Source organism: Myotis myotis, unplaced genomic scaffold (assembly GCF_014108235.1).
Source record: "Myotis myotis isolate mMyoMyo1 unplaced genomic scaffold, mMyoMyo1.p scaffold_m19_p_18, whole genome shotgun sequence".
Classification (NCBI taxonomy): Eukaryota; Metazoa; Chordata; class Mammalia; order Chiroptera; family Vespertilionidae; genus Myotis; species Myotis myotis.
In genome coordinates, this window is record NW_023416322.1 from 24,043,560 (window position 1) to 24,065,905 (window position 22,346).

A 22,346-nucleotide genomic window follows, 5' to 3' on the forward strand; every position below is an offset into this window, starting at 1 on the left:
CTGACACACACACACACACACACACACACACACACACACACATCACCTAAGACCAATGGTCCTCAAACCAGCATCAGCATCACCTGGGAACTTGTTAAACATGCAAATTCTCAGGCCCAGCTGGTGTGGCTCAGTGGTTGAGCGTCTACCTATGAACCAGGAAGTCTCCGTTAGATTCCAGGTCAAGAGCACATGCCTGGGTTGTGGGCTTCATCCCCAGTAGGGGGCGTGCAGAGGCAGCAGATCAATGATTCTCTCTTATCATTGATGTGTCTCTCTCTCCTCCCTTCCTCTCTTAAATTAATAAAAATATATATTTTTTTTAAAAAAATGCAAATTCTCAGACCCAACCACCTGCGCTTGAACAAGCCCTCCAGGCAAATCTGAGGTGGGCTAGAGGCCGAGCCCCTGCAGAGGAGAAAGAGACCAACCCAAGGACTGTATGTATGCACATAAGCATAACCAATGGACACAAAACACTAGGGGGTGGGGGTGGGGGTGAAGGCATGTGGGGGGGTGGGGGGAGGGGAAGCCGGGGGAGGTCAATAGGGGAAAAAGGAGACATATGTACTACTATTTGTAATACTTTAAACATTAAAAAAAAGAAAGAAAGAAAAAGAAGGTAATTTAAAAAAAAAAAAAAAGTGTTAAATGACAGCCCGGCGGGCGGGGCGCGGGCGGCGCTCTCACCCTGCGAGCAGTCCAGGCCGGTGAAGCCCTCCTCGCAGTAGCACTCGCCCGTGTCGCAGAAGCCGTGGCCGCTGCAGTCGCCGGGGCAGCGCCGCTCGCTGCAGTCCTCCGACGTGAAGTCCGCGTGGCACTGGCACCGACCGCGCACGCACACGCCCTGCCCGCTGCAGTTCCCGGGGCAGGCGGGGTGGGCGCAGTCGGCCCCCACATAGGGCTCGGCGCACACGCAGCGGCCGTCCTCGCAGCGCCCGTGGCCGCTGCAGGCGCCGGGGCAGGCGGGCACCTCGCAGGCGGCACCCTCCCAGCCCTGCTCGCAGCGGCAGCCGCACGTCTCCCGGGAGAAGGTCCCGTGGCCGCTGCACTGGCCGCCCTGACCTGCCAGGGAGAGGAAAGGCGGGGGTGAGGGCGGAGCGTGAGGGCCTCCTTCCCTGGCGACCCGAAGAGCTCTTTCTCTGAGGACGGTAGGGGTCCGACCCTTCCAACCTGGGCCAGACTGGGGCCCGTGAAAGCTGCAGACGTTTCCTCCTCTGCAAAGGAACCAGCCTCCCCTTCCCCGCCCCACCCCCAGTGCTCCCGTGAATCCCGGGTTCCCTCCCCTCTAAATGGCGGTCAGCCTTTAGTTCTCTCCTTGAGGGGCCCTGGCTCCAGCCTGCGCGGGAGCTTGGCTTATCTTGGCTGCAGGCGGCTGGACCAGCGAGGCCAGGCCCTTGGCAAGTGAGCCCACACTGAAGCCCGGAAAAGTGGACCTGCAGAAGCTACCCCACAGCCCAGAAGGCACGGGGTGAGGGTGGGGGGAGGGATTAGCCAGGATCCCCCTCTGACCCTAGACAGCAAGGGGCAGTCCGAGGGTGGGCCAGTCGCCCCGCCCCTTTCTCAGAACACCTGCTTTCCTTCCTAAAAACACTTCCACCATGGAGACTCCCCAGGGGCAATTCCTGGCAGCCTCCAAGTGTCTAGTTCTGTGTCCCGCTTATAAGGGTGCTCTTCACCAGAGCAATTTCTTCAGGCAATAGAAATGCATGGGGAGGGCCACTTATTATTTGGATCAGCCTGGGAGGTTAAATAAAAAAAATGAAGGGATTGAGAAGTACAGATTGGTGATTATAAAATAGGCATGGGAGCATAAAGTACAGCATAGGAACTATAGTAAGTAATCTATATATATAAAAGTCTAAGCAACTGGTGGAGGGCCAACCATCCAGTAGCTATGACATGCAATGACCACCAGGGGGCAGATGCTCGATGCACAGACATGGAAACATGGAACAGACTGATGAATCTCAGAGGGAAAGGGGAAGGGGGAGGGCGGGAAGAGATTAACCAAAGATCTTATATGCATACTAGAGGCCTGGTGCACAGATTCGTACAACGGTGGGGTCCCTCTGCCTGGCCTGCAGGGATTAGGCCGAAACTAGCTCTCTGACATCCCCCGAGGGGTCCCAGATTGCAAGAGGGTGCAGGTCAGGCCGAGGAACCCCACCAGTGCACGAATCCATGCACTGGGCCTCTAGTATTGCAATAACTATGCATGGTGCCCATTGGGTACTGGAGATATGGGAGGTGGGGGGAACACCTTAGTATATGATTGTCTGACCACTATTCTGTACACCTGAAACTAATGCAGAATATATTGAATGTAAACTATAATTGAAACAATTTTTTTTTCTTTCTTCTTTTGCAGGAAGCCCAGATATATTCAAGGGGACAGCAACCCAGCTACCCCATCTCCTTCAGCCTCCTGAAGGGAATGCTCTGCCTTCCTCCACCCAGCCCACTTTGGCCTGTCTTAACTGAGTGCCAAGTTCTAGTTAGATTATGTCTTCCTTAACTCCAGCCCCTTCCCTCCCCACCTCTCTCACCAGACCACCAGCAAACTTGCTGAGGGAGGGTAAAAGAATGGCCAACCTTCCCTTAAGCAGTCATGCCTGGGAAGGGGAGATTTTTACTAATGACATGTGCAGTGGGCTACTTGCTAGAATTTTTTAAAAAACAATTGGCTGACTCTCTACTATGGGCCAGGAATCTCAAATACATCATCTGTAGTTCTCAGACTAGTTGATAGAATTATCCTCACTGGACAGTTCAGGAAACGTAGGAATCTGCCCAAAGGTCATAGAGCTAAGAAGTGGCAGACCTGGGTTTGTCCCAGTCCTACTAGCTCTGTCCTCTCAACTCCACTGCATTCCCTATAGAAGGGATTGGCCCACTGGCAAAACAGCACCCAGGAGCCTTCTCACCTGGAAGCCTGAACCAGGAGTTCCGACTCACTTCCTGATCCGCTTGCAGATGCCCCTGGAGCTAGTGCCAGCGATGAGGTCTCCCGGGGAAACCCAGATTGAGGGGTGGGAATGCACTAGACTCAAGAGTGCTCATGGGGCTGGTGGAAAGCCTGGCACCAGAAGGTGCTCACTAAGTTTTTGTTGAATGAGTACCAAAAGGTGAGCTCACCGGCAGCTCCCTGGCAGCAACGCTGGACGTCACACCGCTCCTTCACCTCCGCCATCTCGCCCTCCAGCTTCTGCACCCGGGCCAGGAGGTCCTGGACAAGGCCTGCCAGCTCGCAGTCCTTCTGTGGTGTCTGCAGGCGGATGTTGTGTCTGAAGATGATATTCTGTTCCTCAGCCTCTCCCAGGGCCAGGAGCGAGGCCCCTTCATCACTGAGGGGCTGAGGGTCAGCCTCCACCTGGACCAGGGCAGACTTGGGCACATCAATCTTGTAGGTGTGGCTGACGGTCAGCTGTTGCTCCTTGTCACTGCAGCTATGAGGCTCGAGAGGGGCCGGGGCCGAGGCCACCAGCAGCACAGAGCCAAACAGGAGCCCCAGGGGGAAGCAGAAGGTCCCCATCCTTGGAGAGATGAGGTGCAGACCATCCAGCAGGCCTGTTTGCAGAGAAAAGGAAGACAGCCATGGAGATTTGCTGATGGAAACTGGCCTTTTTAAATGGATCCTGAGAGTCCACAGGCAGCTGAGAAACCAGCAGAAAGATTTTGTCCTGCATCTGCTGAGGTTCTGAACTACATTACCTTCTGTTCCGTCCTCACACGCTGCACATTCCTGCCTCCTGTCTTTGTTTCCCTTGCACTGTTCCCACTACTGGGAGGCCTTTCTCTGTGCTTCTAATTCTGTACTCACCTGCATTTTAATAATGACAAGAAGAACTGTCTTGTGTTGAAGGCCTACTGTGTGCCAGGCTTTGATCCCCTAATCCCTAATCTTTACAACAACCCTAATGTTGTCCTCTCCATGGACGATGCCAATCTCATGGTGGCCAGAGAGCACGTGCTGTGTGCCAGGCACCATTCGAAGTGTTCCACACTTATCACTTCATCCTCACAACAACCCTTCGTGGAATTTACTATTATCACCCCCATTTTACAGATAGGGAAACTGAGGCACAGTTAGCTACCTTACATGATTTGCCCACGGGCACACAGCCAAGTGGCAGAGTTTGAAGCCAGGCAGTCTGGCTCGAGTCCGTGCTCGTCAGCGCTCTGTCCTGCGCAGAGGAGGAAGCGGAGGCTGGAGGGCTGGAGCGCACTGTCCTGGGTACCATGGCCAGCGAGGGCCACGCCTGTGCTCAGATTCCAGGCCAGCGTCCTGTTCACCACCTCTGCCTACAAACCAGGAAAAGCTCACAATTTCCACTAAAAATACCTTCTCCCTGAAGTCTTCCACATCCCAGTTGGAATGAGCCCTCCTTCTGCTAAACATTCAGAGAAATGCTACGGTCCCTCTCTGGGTCTCTTGATGGGTTACCCTGTGCATAGTTCCTCTTGCCGCATCCTGTCTGCCCATGACACTGTAAGACTCTTAAGGACGAGACCCAAGGTTGATTTCTCTAGGGCCGTGGTCGGCAAACTGCAGCTTGTGAGCCACATGCGGCTCTTTGGCCCCTTGAGTGTGGCTCTTCCACAAAATACCACTTGCGGGCGCGCACGTACAGTGTGATTGGAACTTCGTGGCCCATGCGCAGAAGTCGGTATTTTGTGGAAGAGCCACACTCAAGGGGCCAAAGAGCTGCATGTGGCTTGCGAGTTGCAGTTTGCAGAGCTGCAGTTTGCCGACCGCTACTCTAGGGGGCCCCTCCCAAGGCATGGGCACAGAGGGGTTCAATCCCCCTCAAATCCATCAGTGCCACAGGGCAGAGCAATCATTGGCTATGATGGGAAGAGACCTACACCCCAAAGTTTGGGGGGAACAAGGACAGGTAAATCCTGCTACAGAAAGAAGGCAACTGGAGCCAGAGCTGAGTGCAGCCCACAGCTCAGCCAGCGTGTGCTGCCCCCGTGGGCAAACCACAGGAGGAGGCGCCCAGCAGGCAGGGCAGGAACCACAGGAGGTTCCCGCAGGCACGGCAGGTGGAGCCAGCATGGGCGCAGCTGTCATAACAAGGGCATCTGCTGACCTCAGGGAACCACACCAGCCCAGCTGCACACAAACCCCTTCTCCCTTCTCTTCTGCCCCCACCTCCTTGCCTCTGTCAGCCATCTGGGGGAGCCAGCAGCAGCTACAGGTATGGGAAGGGGAGGAAGGAAAGCCCAGGACAGCCTCTGTCCCAGGTCCCCTCCTGCTCACCTCCAATTCCAGCATCAGGCCTGAGTTGGGTGAAAAGAAAGATGTGGCCTGGATGGATGCTGAGGCTCTGATATTGGGATGGACCTGCCTTTCCAAAGGCTTCTCTTCCAATACCTAAAGGCACCAGAAAAGCCCTGGAATCCCTGGAGATTTTTGTCGGAGGTTGGGGGAGGGGAGGAGAGCCAGCAGAGTGGGCTGCTGGGCGGGTGCAGGATGAACATAATGCTATTTCACAACTGCTGTCTTCACCAGCTCAGCCGGCGGCATGGAGCAGCCCTGCACACCTCCACCTCCTCCCGAGACAGGCGGAGCTCAGAGGCATGAAGCAGTGCGCCTGATGATGCGAGGTCAGTGCCAGGCCGCAGACGCGGACCCAGGAGCACAGGGTCCCCTCACCAAGCCATTAACCCCTGTGCACGTCAGCCATCCCCAAAACCACAGATTGATCTCAGAGAGCCTTCTTGGTCCCAGGCAGCAACAGAGTAAAACGCAATCTCAGCTTCTCTGCCCACTCCTCCATCCAGGCCCAAGGCCCAGCCGGACTCGCTGTTCTCTGGGCCACAAACGGCCTGCGGATGGCTTTCTGAAGCCGCTCCCAGCGCATGCACAGAGCCACCGACTCCTGCCATAACCGCAACACTGGGCAAAGCCCAGGCTCAGAGTTTGTTTTTTGAAGCCGGGAATATGAGAAGCCCCAGACGCCCTGTAGGAGCTCTGGGTGTCCCCATCCTGAGTTGTAACAAGATGTCCTCGATAATTACAGCCTTGTCGGTTCCACGCTTGAGCTCAGATTTTCCTGGGCAGAGTCATTGCTCGAAAGAAGCTGGGGCAGGCGGGGGAATCCTCGGCCCAGCAGTCCTCCCCTGGGTCAGGAGCACGAGGAGCCTCCTGGCTCTCCCTCCCACGTGGCAGGAGACCCGGCCTGTGTCACAGCTTAAGGAAGGGATGAGCTCACCAACTCTTGCAGGCACAACCGACCACAGAGAGCCCACGAGGGTGGGACAGGGCGGGCAGGGCTGCACACATGCAGGGTAGTGAGGTTCCAAATAGGATGATTCCTCTATTGACGAAGTTTCTAACAGAAAGTGGGGTGAATGCTGCGGGAATGCATGAGGCAAAGGGGGTTCACATGCAGGGGATGTGCATGCAGGAGACCACAGGACATCAGGTGTCCCCAGGAATCATTCCCACCTCTGATCACGTCCTACATTCTGCTGGCAGGCAGGATGGTGGGTGATGGGGACAGGTGGGGGGCAGAGGCAGGCTAAGACTCAGGGTGAATGCTGCCCAAAGTGGCTTTTACCAGAAAGGCTCCTGGAGGTGTGTGCTGCTGGCGGTGATCCCCTGCTTGTCTGGGAGGCACACTGACATCACAGGGCTCTATGCCTGGGTTCTATTTATTCTTCCTTGGTGGCCACATCTACCCTGTGGCTTTAATTTCTAGCCAAACACTGATGGCTCCCGAATCTGCATGTGTGTTCCTGGGCCAGATGTCCCTGTAAGCTCAGGGATGGCAGTCCCAGGACTGTGGGTCCCCCTGAATCCCCAGCCTCACAGCATGGTCCTGGCCTACGTGATCGGTGTATTAAATTAGAATAGCCACGAGGTTTTCTGCACATTTGTCAGATGATGTGCAGAAATACTTTATGAACACTATTCTCATTTAATCTGCAGAATCCCAGGCGTCCATTCTTTGTTATAGATGCTCTGAGAGGTTAAGTGACCTGCCCAAGGTCACACAGCTAATAAGCAGCAGAGCTGGGATAAAATACCAGGGCCGTCCATTCCTCACGTCTGTGTCTCCCTCCCTCTGCTGTGTGTCCTGCCCCAAATGAGGAAGTCCAGTGAGAAGATTGCCACGTGTGAAAAACAAGACCCAAATGTCCTCTTTCCCATGGTACTTAAGAGAGGGCTCTTCTGAAAATAAAGGAAACCGAGGCAGGGCAGGTGCTCGTTACAGGTTAACTGTCCGGTGATTAAATTCCACGCTTCACTCGCTCTGGGCAGTGCAAGCAGGACCCTGGGAGGATAAACCGGTGTTTCTCCCGGGAGGTGGAATCCAGTTGCGCCTTGTGAGAGGCTGGGCATCCCCTTTCTGGGAAACTGTGTGGACCAGGCCCCTGTGCAGGGGCAGACGTCTCCTGGCCTTGGCCAGAGCGGATGGACCCTGAGTCCCACACGGCCCTCTCAGTCACAGGCTCATGGCCTCTGTGTCACCTCATTTTCCCCAAAGAAGGGCATACACCTGGTCAGGACGAAATACACTACTTGCACCAAAGACAGCAGCAGCCCGTTTCTAAGCCGCCGTTACAGACCTTTCCGCTTAAACCCAGGCTTTCTCTGGCTCCCTCATTACCTCATCCTGTCTAGTTAACCACAAGCACGCGAGAGCACTGCCTGGGGTTTTAGGAAAACTGATTATCGTGGGTTTCCAGTGAAGTCATTAAAAAGGTGCTCTGGCTGAAACCGGTTTGGCTCAGTGGATGGAGCGTCGGCTTGCGGACTGAAAGGTCCCAGGTTCGATTCCGGTCAGGGGCATGTGCCTGGGTTGCGGGCACATCCCCAGTGGGAGATGTGCAGGAGGCAGCTGATCGATGTTTCTCTCTCATCAATGTTTCTCTCTCTCTATCTCTCTCCCTTCCTCTCTGTAAAAACTCAATAAAATATATTTAAAAATAAAAATAAAAATAAAAAAAATAAAAAGGTGCTCTGTCCCCAAATGACAGGGTGGCCGTCCCTGATATGGAGGCGTGCGAGCGCTCCTGCCAGGCTGCGCCACTCCTGCTGGGCGCACTCCGGGCCGACCCAGGATGGATAGGAGCATTTCTGTTTCAAGTCTTGGTGCCTCTGACTCTGCACAGGCGTGCCGTACAGGACGCAGGCAGCCAGGTGTGCGTGAGAGTACAAATGTGGTCTCATGTGATAAGGCTTCAGATAGTCTCGCTCCAAGCATCATGTTGTCCCCTCACTCTTCTGGTTGGTTCAGTGGAATATACCCAGTGAGCACCCCAAATATCCTTACAGATGACTCATACCCCACTGTGCCGTACCCCTTTTCCTGGTCTCAGCACTCAGTCCCTTTTCCAGGGGTGGCCACAGGCTGGTGTGATTGTTTTGTGTTGTCAACCGAACCTTAATCCGCGTTGCAAAGGCTCAACCGGGTGATGGGAACAGTGGCACCGTTTCCTAAGCACCTACTGTGCGCAGGCCTCTGCGCCAAGTGCCGAAGGTCTTCCTGAGCACCAGGCGAAGATGCCCACACCCCACAGGAAGGAGCCCCTTTCTCACAAAAGACCGTCCTTTCACCTTCTTGGAATGTACGGGTTCAAGCACAAAGACAAGGTCACATGGACACAAGGGCATGAATTCAGGGACCTGGAGCCAGCCAAAGCACACGCCCGGTCTCCTGTGCATTAGAACTACTATGCATTAGAACGACTATGCATTAGAACGACTTTGTATGACCAGCCTCTTCCCCGCGGCGGGCACCTGATGACGAACTGCTCCCACTGAAGGACAAGAACAGAGGACCAGGCAGAGAAGCTGCGATTCCTTCCTGTAGTTCAACGTTGCTTTTCCACACACAGAAGTAACGTTCAAGTCCCAGCCTCTTCAAAGGAGACAGGCTTTTCCTGCTCCAGGGTCTGCCCTGCCCCAGCCACACCCTCCAGGTCTGTCTTCAAGACCAACAGCCATACTGAGAGATGGCTGGGGCTCTGGCACTGAGTCTCCTGTGGTGGGTGCCAGCAAAGCTCCTGTCCATCGAGCATCAGCCCGAGACCTCAGCATCACCAGCTTGCAGACTGGTGGCTCCAGACGCTGCTGCAAAACCAAAACCACGATCGCATGTCTGGATCCAGACCCACAGGAGCCAAGGCTCTGAATGAGCCTTGGACGGACAAGAGTTTCCACTGGGTCTGGGCAGTTTCCTCAGGCGTCTTCTAAGGAACAGACCTCAGTCTACCCTGCATTTCAAACCACAGAACCAGCTGGACAGACACCAGAAGCCAGGGATGATCTGAGTCGCCTGTCCTGTTTCCCTCCTGCAGGAGGCAGCTGCAGCCACAAACTTGGGGACACAGCAGGAACTGAAATTGTATGGAACAGCAATTTTCAACCGGCATGCCACGATGTTTAAAACATGCGATACCTGACTATTTAGTCAGGGGCACTGACCTCTTTTCCCTAAGACTGTCAAACCAAAAAGTGACAACAGCCAACACAACCATAGCTGTCCAGTGTGAATGAATCAAAATTACAGCTATTTTTTGTCAGATCGGCAAAAAGAGATAACATTTTTTTGGTGTGATTTTAGTAATTAGTTTATGTGCCATGAGATGAAAAAGGCTGACCATCGCTGGAATCAAACAATGTTAAGTAGATTTTCTCGGCCTCTCTGGGATGATGTTGCTACTCTCTGTTCCTTTCTGAGTCCCTCTTCCAAACACCCTGAATCCAACAAATGCCGGTGGCAAAAAACACGATTCTTTCCACACATATCTGTGCTCTGCCAGCCACCCATTGGTGTGTCACCTGATGCCTGGCGATGCTCCGGCTTCTGCATGAGCCAGTGGACCCGGGCACGGTGGCTAACCTCTGTCCAGATGTAGGTAGTTTGTATTTTTATGTTAGGACTTGTTCTTTTTTTAATGCTTATATAAGCATCTTGAGTTTTTGCTTTGAAGTGACTGCTTTCACTCATTCTTTCTCTCTCCTCCCCCCACCTCTCTCCCAACCGCAAAAATAAACAGGTAAATTAAAAAGACCTCCAAAAACGAGTCCACATCATGTCTTGAAAGGTTTTGAAATGTCTTCTTTGAGGCATTGTGAAGGAATAGCATGAGAATTTGGGGAAAAGAGGCTGTCATCATACAAACAGAATCAAAATCTACAAAGTTAAATGTTTGAATAAACTTCAAAGCTCATCAAGCTCCCTTGCAAACCTCATCGTAATTGGTATTTACAGCAGCCAGAGACAGGGATGCCATCACAGTTTCCTGATCACAACCAGAACAAAGATTCTATCTGGGGACTTTTTTAAAAAGTGACACATGGGTGGAGGGATTGAGAAAAATAAAAAGAAAGAAAGAAAAAGAGGAAGAACTCACTGACACGGACAACAGTGTGGCGATTGTGGGGGCGGGTGGAGGTGGTGGAGGGTACAGGGGAGTTCAATGGTGATAGAAAAAAAAGCTGTCACAGGTTCTATAAAAAAATAAAATAAGTGTGAGCACCTTTAACAAACCAAAAAAAAGTTTAAAAAAAAAAAAACCAAAAAGTGAGCCATAAATACTAGACTTACTGGGGGATCACTTTGTAGGGTAGATAAATGTCTAATCACTATGTGGTACACCTGAAACTAACATAATATTGTATGCAACTATAATTTAAAATTTTTTAAATATATATATACATTTAAAAACAGTAACACAGATAAATTAAAAAAAAAAAAAAAGTAGCCTTTGACATTGGGAAGAAGCCAGCAAAGAAATAAAGATGCTAGACTTACACACAGGAAACATTTTCTACAGCCTCTGCTGTTCTTGGTGCTGTGGTGCCTGAGCCTCAGGCTTGCTCCCACCTGGCCACCTTCCCAGCCACACAGGAAACCTTCGGAGACTAACGCTCTTACCTGGGAAGCTGCTGGGCACCATGTCCAACTCTCCTGCCACCCAGACCTCAGTGCTGGTCGTCCCTGGTTCCTCGCTTGCTCCTCGGCTTCCCTCCTGGGGTTTAAACACTGGTCAGGACAGGGGAGGAGCTGGCAAGGGTCCTCCTGGGTGTTCCCTCTCACTGGCAGGAGCTCAGTGAAGCGCGGCTCGTCCTAACAAAGGGGTGGAAATGCTTACCCAGACACTAAGAATTCTGTTTCCAGTTAAGCAAAAAAGTATATATGTAAGTGTGTGTGTGTGTGTGTGTATATCACATAGACACAGACAACAGTGTGGTGACAGCCAGGGGGACAGAGGGGGGAAGTGGAGGTGGGCAAAGCGGCGGGATGAGGACGGAAGGAGACTTTGCTTGGGGTGATGTGCACGATGCAGGGTGCAGATGATGTTTTGTTGAGTTGTACACTAGAAACCTGTATGGTTTTGCCAACCAGTGTCACCCCAACAAATTCAACAAAAAATAATAAGTTGCGCCAGAATACAGTTATTAAATGAAGAGTCTGTGTGCCTCCTGTCTGGGAGTGGGCCTCAGAGTTTGGAAGCTGTCTCTAAAGTTCCGTCCATCAGTTCACAGCGATGAGTGGCAGGGCTCTGAGGACAAGAGAGCAAGTGCAGACCCAGCGCCTTCAATTCCTCAGCCCCCCAGACCCCCGCCATCACCAGGAAAGCAGGGCACCCCTTACACCACCCTACCTCTTTTGCCATCAGATGGACAGACCTTAATCTTCCTGTGAAGCAAAGCTGCTCTCTACTCCAATCCCACCCTGAGGGCAGATCTGCAACATAATGGAAGGAGCCTGTGAGGTCTCAGTTCACTTATGTGGACACTGAGTGTTGATGGAGGGAAAGGAAGAGGACAGGAGAGGTGGGAGGCGATCAAGGAGTTGCTCCAGCATCTGTGTGAGTGTGCGTCCAGAGCCAGACTGCCTGTACCTGAAGTCTGTGTCTGTAACTTGCAGATGACCTTTGACTTAACCTCTTTGTGCCTCAGTTACTCATCTTTAAAGACCAATAGTACAGTTATGGTGAGGATAAGTGAGTTGATACATGTAAAGAATTTTGACTAGTCCCAGGGACACAATGAGGAGTCAATAAATGCTAGCTACTGCGATTGTTGTCATTATTATTATTGCCACTTGTTACTCTTGCATACCCCACAATAGTCTTTGATGATCTGCACCCCAGTCTGGATGGGTTCACAGTTCTCTGCCCTTTCTTTCTTACGACCTCAAATAGTCCTGCCATCTGCCCCAGAATCAGGCCAGCTACACACAGAGGGGACACTGTGGTGTGAACCAGGGCTCACCAGAATGTCCCCCAGGCCCCAGACATTTCTATTCTCCTTTGGACCTTTCTTCTCTGCTTCTTGAATGGAAAAGTTTCCCCTGGAGGCTCTTAGAACCCACTGTCCCCTCAAGTTGCTCCACTCTTCTTCATTTCCTCTCACTATTTCTCCCCGAGTTAGTGGACTTCCCAAACTCTCCCCATTATCCACCTTCTGTGCCCTAACTAGGTATATAACTAAACCAACACAATGGGCTCATCAGAGGCCATCTTCCTCCAGCCTGAATTAGGTAGGGGCAGCCCATGCCACTCTCACAAAGACCCTCCCCATGCAGTAGCTCAACAAGATAGAGGTGCTCTCACATTACAGCAGAAGAAGGCTGTCCAGGCGCGAGGGCAGTGTCACCATCCACGGTCCCCAGTCCGTAGGGCCATCTCTCAGCCAGAGAGTACGAAGGATGCCCATTCCTTAAAAACACAGAAACAGAACCTTTTTTTATTTTACAATCATTTCAGAGTTGCAGAGAAACCACATAAATATTACAAAGAATCCGCATGTAACCTTGGCCCACATTCTCCAAATGTTACCAAAGGTGCAGTATCATTCATTTCTCTTTCTACTTTTTCCTAACATGTGCGAGAGTAACTTAGAGATAGTTAACCTCTAAATCACTTCAGTGTGTAATATTTCCCCCAAACAAGGACACACCTTTACATAACCTTGATACAGCGATCAAAATGAGGACATTCTACAAAATAACTGACCTTCTCCCTTAAAACATGGCTAAAGAAATTGACAGCCCCCAAATCTGGTGACCAACCAGGTGACAGAGACCATGGCCACCATCTCCTGGTCACGCTGCGCTACACCTCCGCCGATGGAGACAGCAGGGAGGTCCCGGTGGGGAAGGAGCAGAGCAGCACCGTCCTGATGGATCTGAGGCCGGGCGTGGAGTGCACGGTCCACGTGTGGGCCAAGAAGGGGGACCGGGAGAGCAAGAAGGCCGACACCAAGGCCCTGACAGGTAATGGAGCGCTGCTCTTCAGCCTCATACTTCGTTCTTGTAAAGATAAATGGTGATCGGTCCCATCCACCCATTGAGCTGGGTGTGGGAGCAGAGGGCTGGATGTGCAACCAGGGGCCTGGAACCTTGGATGGGATGGCAGTTTGGTTTTTAGGAGATTCTTTATGCATCATTTGCCCAAAGATGGCTGTTTTGTAGCTATCATTCATTATTATTTTTTATTATGAAAGTAACATTATTGTAGACTAACTAAAATATACAGCAAAATATAAAGAAGAAAATTAACTTTTCCTGTAATTCCTACAACCAGAGGTAACCCTTAATTTTTCTATAAATGTACACATATATGGAAAGATGTATATATCTGTGCACATATATTTAAAAAGTCAAACAATTAAGATTCTATTACATAGAGTTTTTTCTGTGTTTTGTTCTAAACTTACATAGTATTCCCCCCCTCAAGTATATAATAAAAGCCTAAGCAACCGTTATGGCAGAACGACCAGAACGACTGGTCACTATGATGTGAACTGGCCACCAGAGGGCAGACGCTCAATGCAGGAGCTGCCTCCTGGTGGTCAGTGCGCTCCCACAGGGGGAGGGCTGCTTGACCAGAAGCTGGGCTGACGGCTGGCAAAAGCAGCGGCAGTGCTAAGGAGCAGCGAGCTGAGTGGTAAGGAGCAGCAAGCAGGCGGGCAATAAGGAACGAGGGGTCCTGGGCTGTGAGAGGGTACAGGCCGGGCTGAGGGACCCTCCACCCCCCAGTGCACAAATTCCGTGCACCAGGCTTCTAGTTTTCTTATATGTGTCTTCAAAGGCATGTGTTTTAATGTTGCATAGTATCCTAACATGTGCATCTAATTCATGGGGGTAGGATGGACTGCAAAGGAACTTGGAGGCATTTGGGGGAGAAGTGGAAATAACAGTTCTAGTCTGGCTTGACTATGGTGGCTGCCATAGGACTATGCACATTTCTCAAAATTCATTGAGCTGAATACATAAAAAGGGTCAATTTTATTGTATATAAATGATATCTCATAAACCTGACTTAAAAGATGTCATTGAGGGACCACCTCATATATGACCCAGTGCTGCCCAGATCGTGTGTACTCTAACTCATCAGTCTTGACAGCTCGTGGGAATCACCTGGGAGTGCTTAATAAAATAAGATGCCAGGGTTTGGGAAGACGGGAGCCAGAGACTGATTTAATTGGCCATGGGTCAGGCCCAGGCATCGTATTTTCTGAAAGCTCCCATGGTGGTTCTAAAACGTGCAGCAGGGCTGAGAAGCACTGATCTGCCCAGTAAGTCATTGGACCACGGAAGTAGGAGAGCAAACGGGACTTGTAAATTTCAGAATCATAAGAGTTATATGAATTTTGCCAACTAAGCATTTATTAGTCCACTGATTTTTTTTTTGTCTTATTTCCCTCCAAAGTCCTGAGATAGTCATAAAAATATTTTTATTGCAATATAACTCACATGCCATAGAACTCATCCTTTTAAAGTGTATAATTTAGGCCCTGGACAGGTGGCTTAGTTAGTTGAGCATCGTCCTGTATATCAAAGGTTATGGGTTCAATTGCAGGTCAAGGCACATAGGTTGTGGGTTTGAACCCTGGTCAGGCCATTTTAGTTGGATTATCTATACTTTTATTGCTGAGTTGGAAGAGTTCTTTATATATCTGAGATACTAGACTCTTAATAAATATATGATTTGCAAATATTTCCTCCTATTCTTTGGACTGTCTTTTCTCTCTCTCTCTCTTTCTCTCTCTCTCTCTCTTTCTCTCTCTCTCTCTCTCTCTCTCTCTCTCTCTCTCTCTCTCTTTCTCTCTCTCTCTCTCTCTCTCTCTCTCTCTCTCTCTCAAATTAATAAATATATCCTCTGGTGAAGATTAAAAATAAATAAAGAATACAATTCAGTGGATCTTAGTATATTCACGAGGTTATTCAGCCAATACCATTATTTACTTTGAGAACATTTTCTTCAACTCAAGAACAAACCCTACAGCCATTAATAGTCACTTACCATTTCCCCCTCTTGTGACAACCATGAATCTGCTTGCTGTCTCCATGGATTTCCCTGTTCTGGATATTTCACATGAATGGAATCATATAATATATGACCTTTTGTGACTGGCTTATTTCATTTAATATAGCATTTTAAAAATATATTTTATTGATTTTTTTACAGAGAGGAAGGGAGAGGGATAGAGAGTTAGAAACATCGATAAGAGAGAAACATCGATCAGCTGCCTCCTGAACACCTCCTACTAGTGATGTGCCCACAACCAAGGTACATGCCCTTGACCGGGATCAAACCAGGGACCCTTCAGTCCGCAGGCCGATGCTCCATCCACTGAGCTAAACTGGTTAGGGCTTAACATATCATTTTAAAGGTTCACACATGTTGTAGCGTATATCAGTACTTTGATCCTTTTCATGCCCAAACATTATTCCATCCTATGGATATAGCATCTTTTGTTAATCCATTCATCCATTGGTGGCACTTGGGTTGTTTCCACTTGTTGCCTATTATATTGTTGCTATGAACATTTGTGTACACATTTTTACATGGATACCTATTTTCATTTCTCCTGGTATTTAGTAGGAGTGGAATTGATTGCTGGGCCATATGGGGTAACTTTATGTTTAACTTTTTAAGGAACTATCAAATGGTTTTCCAAAGTGGCTACATCGTTTTGCATCCTCACCACAATGTATAAGGATTCCAATTTCTTCATGTCTTTCCTCTCCAACATTTGTTTTTGTCTCTCTTTTTAATTATATCATCCTAGTGGGTGTGAAGAAACAGCTTGAATTTTTTATTTGTCTTTCATTAAAATTTAATGATGTTACCAGGCCAGTGTGGCCCAATGGTTGAGCATCAACCTATGAACCAGGAGGTCATGGTTCGATTCCTGGTCAGGGCACCTGCTGGGTTGTGGGCTCAATCCCCAGTGTGGGGTGTGCAGGAAGTAGACGATCAATGACTCTCTCTCATCATTGATGTTTCTATCTCCCTCTCCCTGACTCTCTGAAATCAATAAAAATACATTTTTTAAAAAGTTAATGATATTGAACATCATTTCATGTGCTTATGGGCCATTTGTATATCTTCTTTGGAGAAATGTTTATTCAAATCCTTTGGCCATTTTAGTTGGATTATCTATACTTTTATTGCTGAGTTATAAGAGCTCTTTATATATCTGAGATACTAGACTCTTAATAAATATATATATGATTTGCAAATATTTTCCCTTATTCTTTGGACTGTCTTTTCACTTTCTTAAAATCCTCCTTTAAAACACAAACATTTTAATTTTGATGAAGTCCAATTTCTTTTTCTCTTGTTGCTTGTGAGTTAGCAACAAGAAAACACTGACTAATCCAAAGTCATGAAGATTTACACATTTTCCTCTAAGTTTTTTATAGTTTTAGCTCTTACATTAAGGTCACTGATTCATTTTGAGTTAATCTTGGTATATGGTGTGAGAAAGGGTCCAACTCCATTCTTTTGCATGTGAATATCCAGTTGTCCCAGCACCTTTCATTGGCAAGTCTATTCTTTCCCCATTGAATTATCTTGGCACCCTTATTGAAAATCATAGTCATGTATTTTTTTAAGTATCTACGTCTGCTCACCTGGAAGAAATTTTTGCTTATTCTGTTAGCTGATTAGGAACTCTAAGTCCAATTGTCCATGTCCACACATCAGTGGGTCCAGTGTCTAACAGAGCTGACTTCCAATGCCAAGTTCTCAGTAGGTCCTTAATAAATACTTGTTGATAAATTGATCTTGAGGCTAATCAATTTCGTAAACAGCATACTTTGTTTCTGATCATGGGGTCTGATTCAAGTAGATCTCTCTGATCAGCCAAAGGGACCAAACTTATCTGTACAAGTCAACAGTCTTAGGATCAGAACAGTGGAAGGATCCTTGGGACCACGGGTGCCTAGAAGCAGGACCACAATTTTGTCTGGGTGTCTACCTCTCCCCCCATCTGACTCATGGTTAAACCCTGACTGATTCTAAATGAATCATGGTAATTGCAGGCTCTCTGACATGATTTGATTTAGGAAAGGATACCTAGCCCATTTCTGTCAAATGGGGCTTCTGCAAACATAACATCTCCCAAATGTCATGAGTGTAAATCAAAGAGAAGAAAGACCCCACTGTCCCTCCCTGAAGATGACTAACCTCTGGAAACATGATAGGAAAATCCAATCATTTTCTTTACAAACTGAGTCATAGACTCCCATCTCAAATGTTCTTCCTAAGGCCAGGCTGTCCAGGCTTTTTGGGTTTTTTTTGTTGTCGCCGTTGTTGTTTTAAACTACTTTCATTCTCCCTAATAGCTTAACTATCAACATTTCTGGTTTGGGTTGTTATTTTTCAGTTGCTGTTTTCTAAGAGTGTAGGATTACAGCAAGGCGGCTGTGTGGTAACTGTTCCATGACCTGTGAGGGCAGAGCCACGGGTAATGATGAGGTTTGATTGTGGAACTGCTGAGGTCGCCCATTTGTGGCCAACTGTGGTCTCTGGGAGATGAGGCCCTGGGTGGCTCCCTGAGTGACTGAGGGACAGGGCCCACAGGGTCCCCTGCAGACTGCCCTTCCTTGGACTCTCTCCTCCCCTCTCTACGACCCCATACCCATGCCCACTGGGTGTTACAGGCTCTTCTTCCTCTCTTCCTTCTTGCCAATGACAGGTTTGAGAAATGTCAAAGGGGGCAAAATTCATAATCAACACATCATCCCTACTGAAGCCCAAAGCTGGAGACAGACCTTTGTGTGAGTGATGGAATATTTCAGATATTCAGAAAGGTTTAGAGCAGTGGTTCTCAACCTTCTGGCCCTTTAAATACAGTTCCTCATCTTGTGACCCAACCATAAAATTATTTTCGTTGCTACTTCATAACTGTAATGTTGCTACTGTTATGAATTCTAATGTAAATATCTGATATGTAAAATGGTCTTAGGTGACCCCTGTGAAAGGGTCATTCGACCGCCAAAGGGGTCGCGACCCACAAGTTGAGAACCGCTGGTTTAGAGACAAGTATTTTAAACACTCTTGTATCTCTACCCAGCTTAGGAAATAAACTACTATAAATACTGTTAAAATCTCTGCATGTTTCTGATCATATTCCCCTACCTCCGAGAGAAAAACATTTTCCTGGACCTGGGACTATCATTGCAGTGGGTGTCTTTATACTTTTATTACATATGTGTACATGTAAGCGTAAACACTGCCCTTCAGTTATTTAATGGGTTTTTACATTTCTTTTCTTTTTCCTTAAAATCTCAAAATACAGTATGTAAATGTCACTCTATCCCCCGTAAGTTCTGCCCTGCAGCCTGGCACAAGAATACCATCTAGTTCGTTTGTAAAAGTTCGCCCAACCATGTTACTACTCTCCTCGCCTTTTTCTAGTACTTAGGGGTATGCCACAGCTCCCAGGCCAGCCTTTCACAATGAATGAAATGCTGAGTGCGAAGCAAGCAACCCTGAAAGGATCGAGCTGAACCCAACCACAGAGATGCTGGGATGCTGCCCCATCTCTTAGTCTTGTGTTTTGTTGGGGGCTCAGTAGGCCTGGTGAGCCTGATGACATTCATGCCAGAGTCACAGGGAGTGGGGTGGCAGCAGGGAATGATTGGCCTCATTCCTTTCCAGGAGTACCCATCAAACACGGAATTGTTAGCTGTAATCTCTGGAAGGACAGAGCTGCCACTTCTGTTCAACGTGTAATTCCAACACTTAGGGCCATGCCTGGTATGTACTAGGCACTTAGCAAATAGACACGAGTTTATTTTAATTTTCCCCACATCCAACCCCAGCAAGGCCTAACACAAGCTCTGGACACACAATGGATGGTTAATAAACACTGGTGCACACTCTGAGCGGTGACTGTTAGTGCTGCAGAGTCAGTGCTAGCCTCCATGAGCTGAGTCGCTGCCCGGTATCCCCTGTCTTGAAATCCTCTTGTTATGTCTGTGTAAGTGCCTTCAGGATTCGTGGTGCTGACAAACGTGTACGTGTGGCTGTACCTGGCTGAGCCTCCCACCCCTGCAGGGGACTGAGAAACACTGTGGGTCAGGGGTCCAAAATCTTGATTCACACAGTCAAGATCTGGAGATAAGAAGTAGAGAGTGGCCTGTTAAGAATCTATTTCTCTTCAACAAATATGTCCTCTAACCGAAGTCACCACTGACTTAAAGGAGCTGGATTTCAAACCCAGAATTTCAAAGGCCATCATTATTTTTGCTTGGTTCTTATAGCCATTCCCTCAGCAATGACAAAGGATGAAAAAACATCCCCCAGGAATCCTGTTGGGCTAGCCAACTCCAAAACCAACCACAGCTCATCCCACAGCCTCTATGATGAGCTTCAGCGCCCCAAGAACCATGTGCTGGTTTATGTTCCAGAAGGAGCCATCAGACAAGTGCAGAAACATGTCTGTCCCACCACAATGTTCCAGGAGAAGAACATGGCCTGAGGCAAGGGGACACCAGGCATCATGACTCTTAAACCCTGGTGACTTCACCTTCTACCATACCATTATGGTTTGGGGAGAGGTTTAAAGCTGAACCTCAGAAATAATTACGAATAAAGATCTGGCTAAACATAACCACAGAGGAAGATGAAGAGGAGTTGGGGTACACAGTGAGTTTGTGAACCTGAATGTACAGGGAGGCACCTTGGTGATACCTTGGTGGGTGGCGTGTACTGGGGAGTGTGCGCGGCATAGGAGGAGGTGTCTGTCTGTGGGGGCTGGAAAGATAAGCGACAATTCAGACTGATGGAAAGCGTCCCAAAGGTGGCTGGTGACTGGCAGTGTGTGCACGAGTGCCTGCCTGAGATTGCGCTCGGCATAAACGCTTTGCAGGCACACACTGTGCGGTTGCTTTCAGAAAGCCCTGAGGGCCCAGCCACTGAGAGAAGTGAGAAGCTGTGGAGGCTCAGCTGGGAGATGAGGTGGACAGGTCTGCTGCCCTCGGGGGATGGGCTGGCCCTGATGTATTCACCCAAATAATACCAACAACAAAGGTGAGTTGGTGCCCACGCTCTCCAATTCCTCCCTGGTGTTGAAATCAACATGAGTCAAACCCAACCCCTCATGGCAGAGTGACGGATCATCACTAAATGAAGCAAAAGGGAGACAGAGAATCCTACAAAGGCCTCGGTGGAGGCTGAGGACACCCCATGCAGTCCAATATCTTCTGTAATAAAGCATCCACATGTGTGGGCCTGTTCTCGTCTCCATTGCATCCGCTCTCCTTCCCTTCATTACTGCACCATCCCTCCTCTTCCAGAGGCAGACCCTGTGGTTGCTAAAGGCATGAAGCCGAGGTTTCGGGGATACCAGACCAAATCAGAGTGGGAGACACAGCCTGACGTCAGACTGCAAGAACAGACTTCCCCTGTATGAGAGGACAATCTAATCTCCACTTTGCTGATGAGCATCATCTGTCAGGTATCTCCCAACACAACTGAACTCCATTCATTCAAGTATTCATTGAATGCATATTATGTGCTAGGGACTGTTCCATGAGATGAGGGTGTAGACTTGAACAAAACAGACTATCACTGCCATCATCATCATCGCTGCCCTTGCAGGGTTTACATTCCTAGAGATCAAGACAGACCAGCATTCCCTGCAGTAGAAGGGAATCACTATTAGCAAGGCATGGCCCTGGGGTTCTATGAAAGAAGTGAATGAACTAATGGTAGTTTATATTCCTCATGTATCTTTTAGGGAATAGACATTAGAGTTCTCTGCGCGGTACAAGATACTAATGACCCTACAGCTTGTATCCTATGGACATGAAGGGACTAAGTAGTTACCATTGTCCTTTTTCCCCTCTTCTCTTCCCTGAGAGAGAAGGCGAGGACTCTTGTTCTTTATGAATTACATCCTAGGAAGACAACACACCCACACGGAACCCTGAAAGCAGACGTCCAGCAAGTCTAACTCAATCCAGCAACTTAATTACTTGATGAGAGGGCGTTTCCCGAGAACTGAATGCCTACTATGAGCTGTGCATCCGAGAAATCCAAGAAACTGCTGTGACATGAATTCTACCCTCAGAAAGACAAGACAGGAAACAATTAGTGGATAACACAAAAGAGAACTTTAGCTATTTATGCAGCAAAGATCAGAGGATGAAAAAAGAACATCCAGAAACACAATTTTAACTTTCTTTTCTAAAATTAATCAGGAGAAAATCCACCTGGTTTGATGGACAACTGATACATTCAGCAGGAGATGAGGTGTATCCAAGAACAGTTTTCTTGCTCTAACATAAGTTAGCAAGCACAGAGGTAGGAAAGGGGACAGAACTTCCGGGTCTTTGGGTTTCTGGGAGAAAGCCATGGAGACGGTCTTGGACGGACATGGAATAGAAAGTGAGTGTGGCTTCCTCTTGCGCTTTCCCAGGATCAGACCTAAGGTCACTCACTGTGCACACTCTGTTGCCCTGGGGCTGCTGAGCAACCTGGAGGGTCACCTGATCATGCATCCCCTCTGGCCTGTGTTGGCATCCGCAGGACTCACCCTGCGGCTCTGCAGAGGTTTTCTACCCTTGACTCCCACTAATTCACGGGGCTGGTATTTCTTTCCCCACAGCTACCAAAAGCAATGCATTTCAGCTAAATTGCTAACATTTTCCCTTTTCATCAGAGTTTAGAATTTAGAAAAACTAGGAAGTGGAGAAAGAAAGAAAAAAGAGAAAATGGTGTAAAAGAAAGAAGCTGCTTTCCTATCAACTCTTTATTCCCTCAAATGAAAATCTATTGAGGACCCTGCAGAAGAAAACGGGTGAGCTCATCCCTGGAACCACAGGAAACACTGTGTTTCAGGCGGAGTCCAGCAGGGAGGAGAGTGCCCCGGGGGGCACTGAGTCATCCAACCTCAGAGTAAGTACAGGCTTCCCTCTGGTTAGAGGAGAGATGGCACCCACACAGCCACAGAGGCAGAGAGAACAACGGGATCAACTTGACAATCGGGAGGGCCTGGCCTTGGGCAGGGAGCCGCTGGGAAGGAGAAACTCTGCTGAGGCAGGACATCTGGAATCCAGGAAGCCCAGATAGCCCCG

The 22,346-nt window shown here is 48.8% G+C and overlaps 1 protein-coding gene across 1 annotated transcript in view; it reads right to left on the reverse strand.

Annotated features, from left to right (window-relative positions):
• The window catches only part of TNN (tenascin N), a 40,652-nt gene extending 29,686 nt beyond the window's left edge, over positions 1–10,966 (reverse strand). The window contains exons 1-3 of the mRNA XM_036344564.1: positions 10,899–10,966; positions 3,139–3,570; positions 691–1,065 (exon numbers count right to left, since the gene is read on the reverse strand). Coding sequence (XP_036200457.1) covers positions 691–1,065; positions 3,139–3,570; positions 10,899–10,920 — 829 coding nt within the window. The 5' untranslated portion in view covers positions 10,921–10,966. The remainder of the gene's footprint in view (positions 1–690; positions 1,066–3,138; positions 3,571–10,898) is intronic.
• Positions 10,967–22,346: the final 11,380 nt, after the last annotated feature.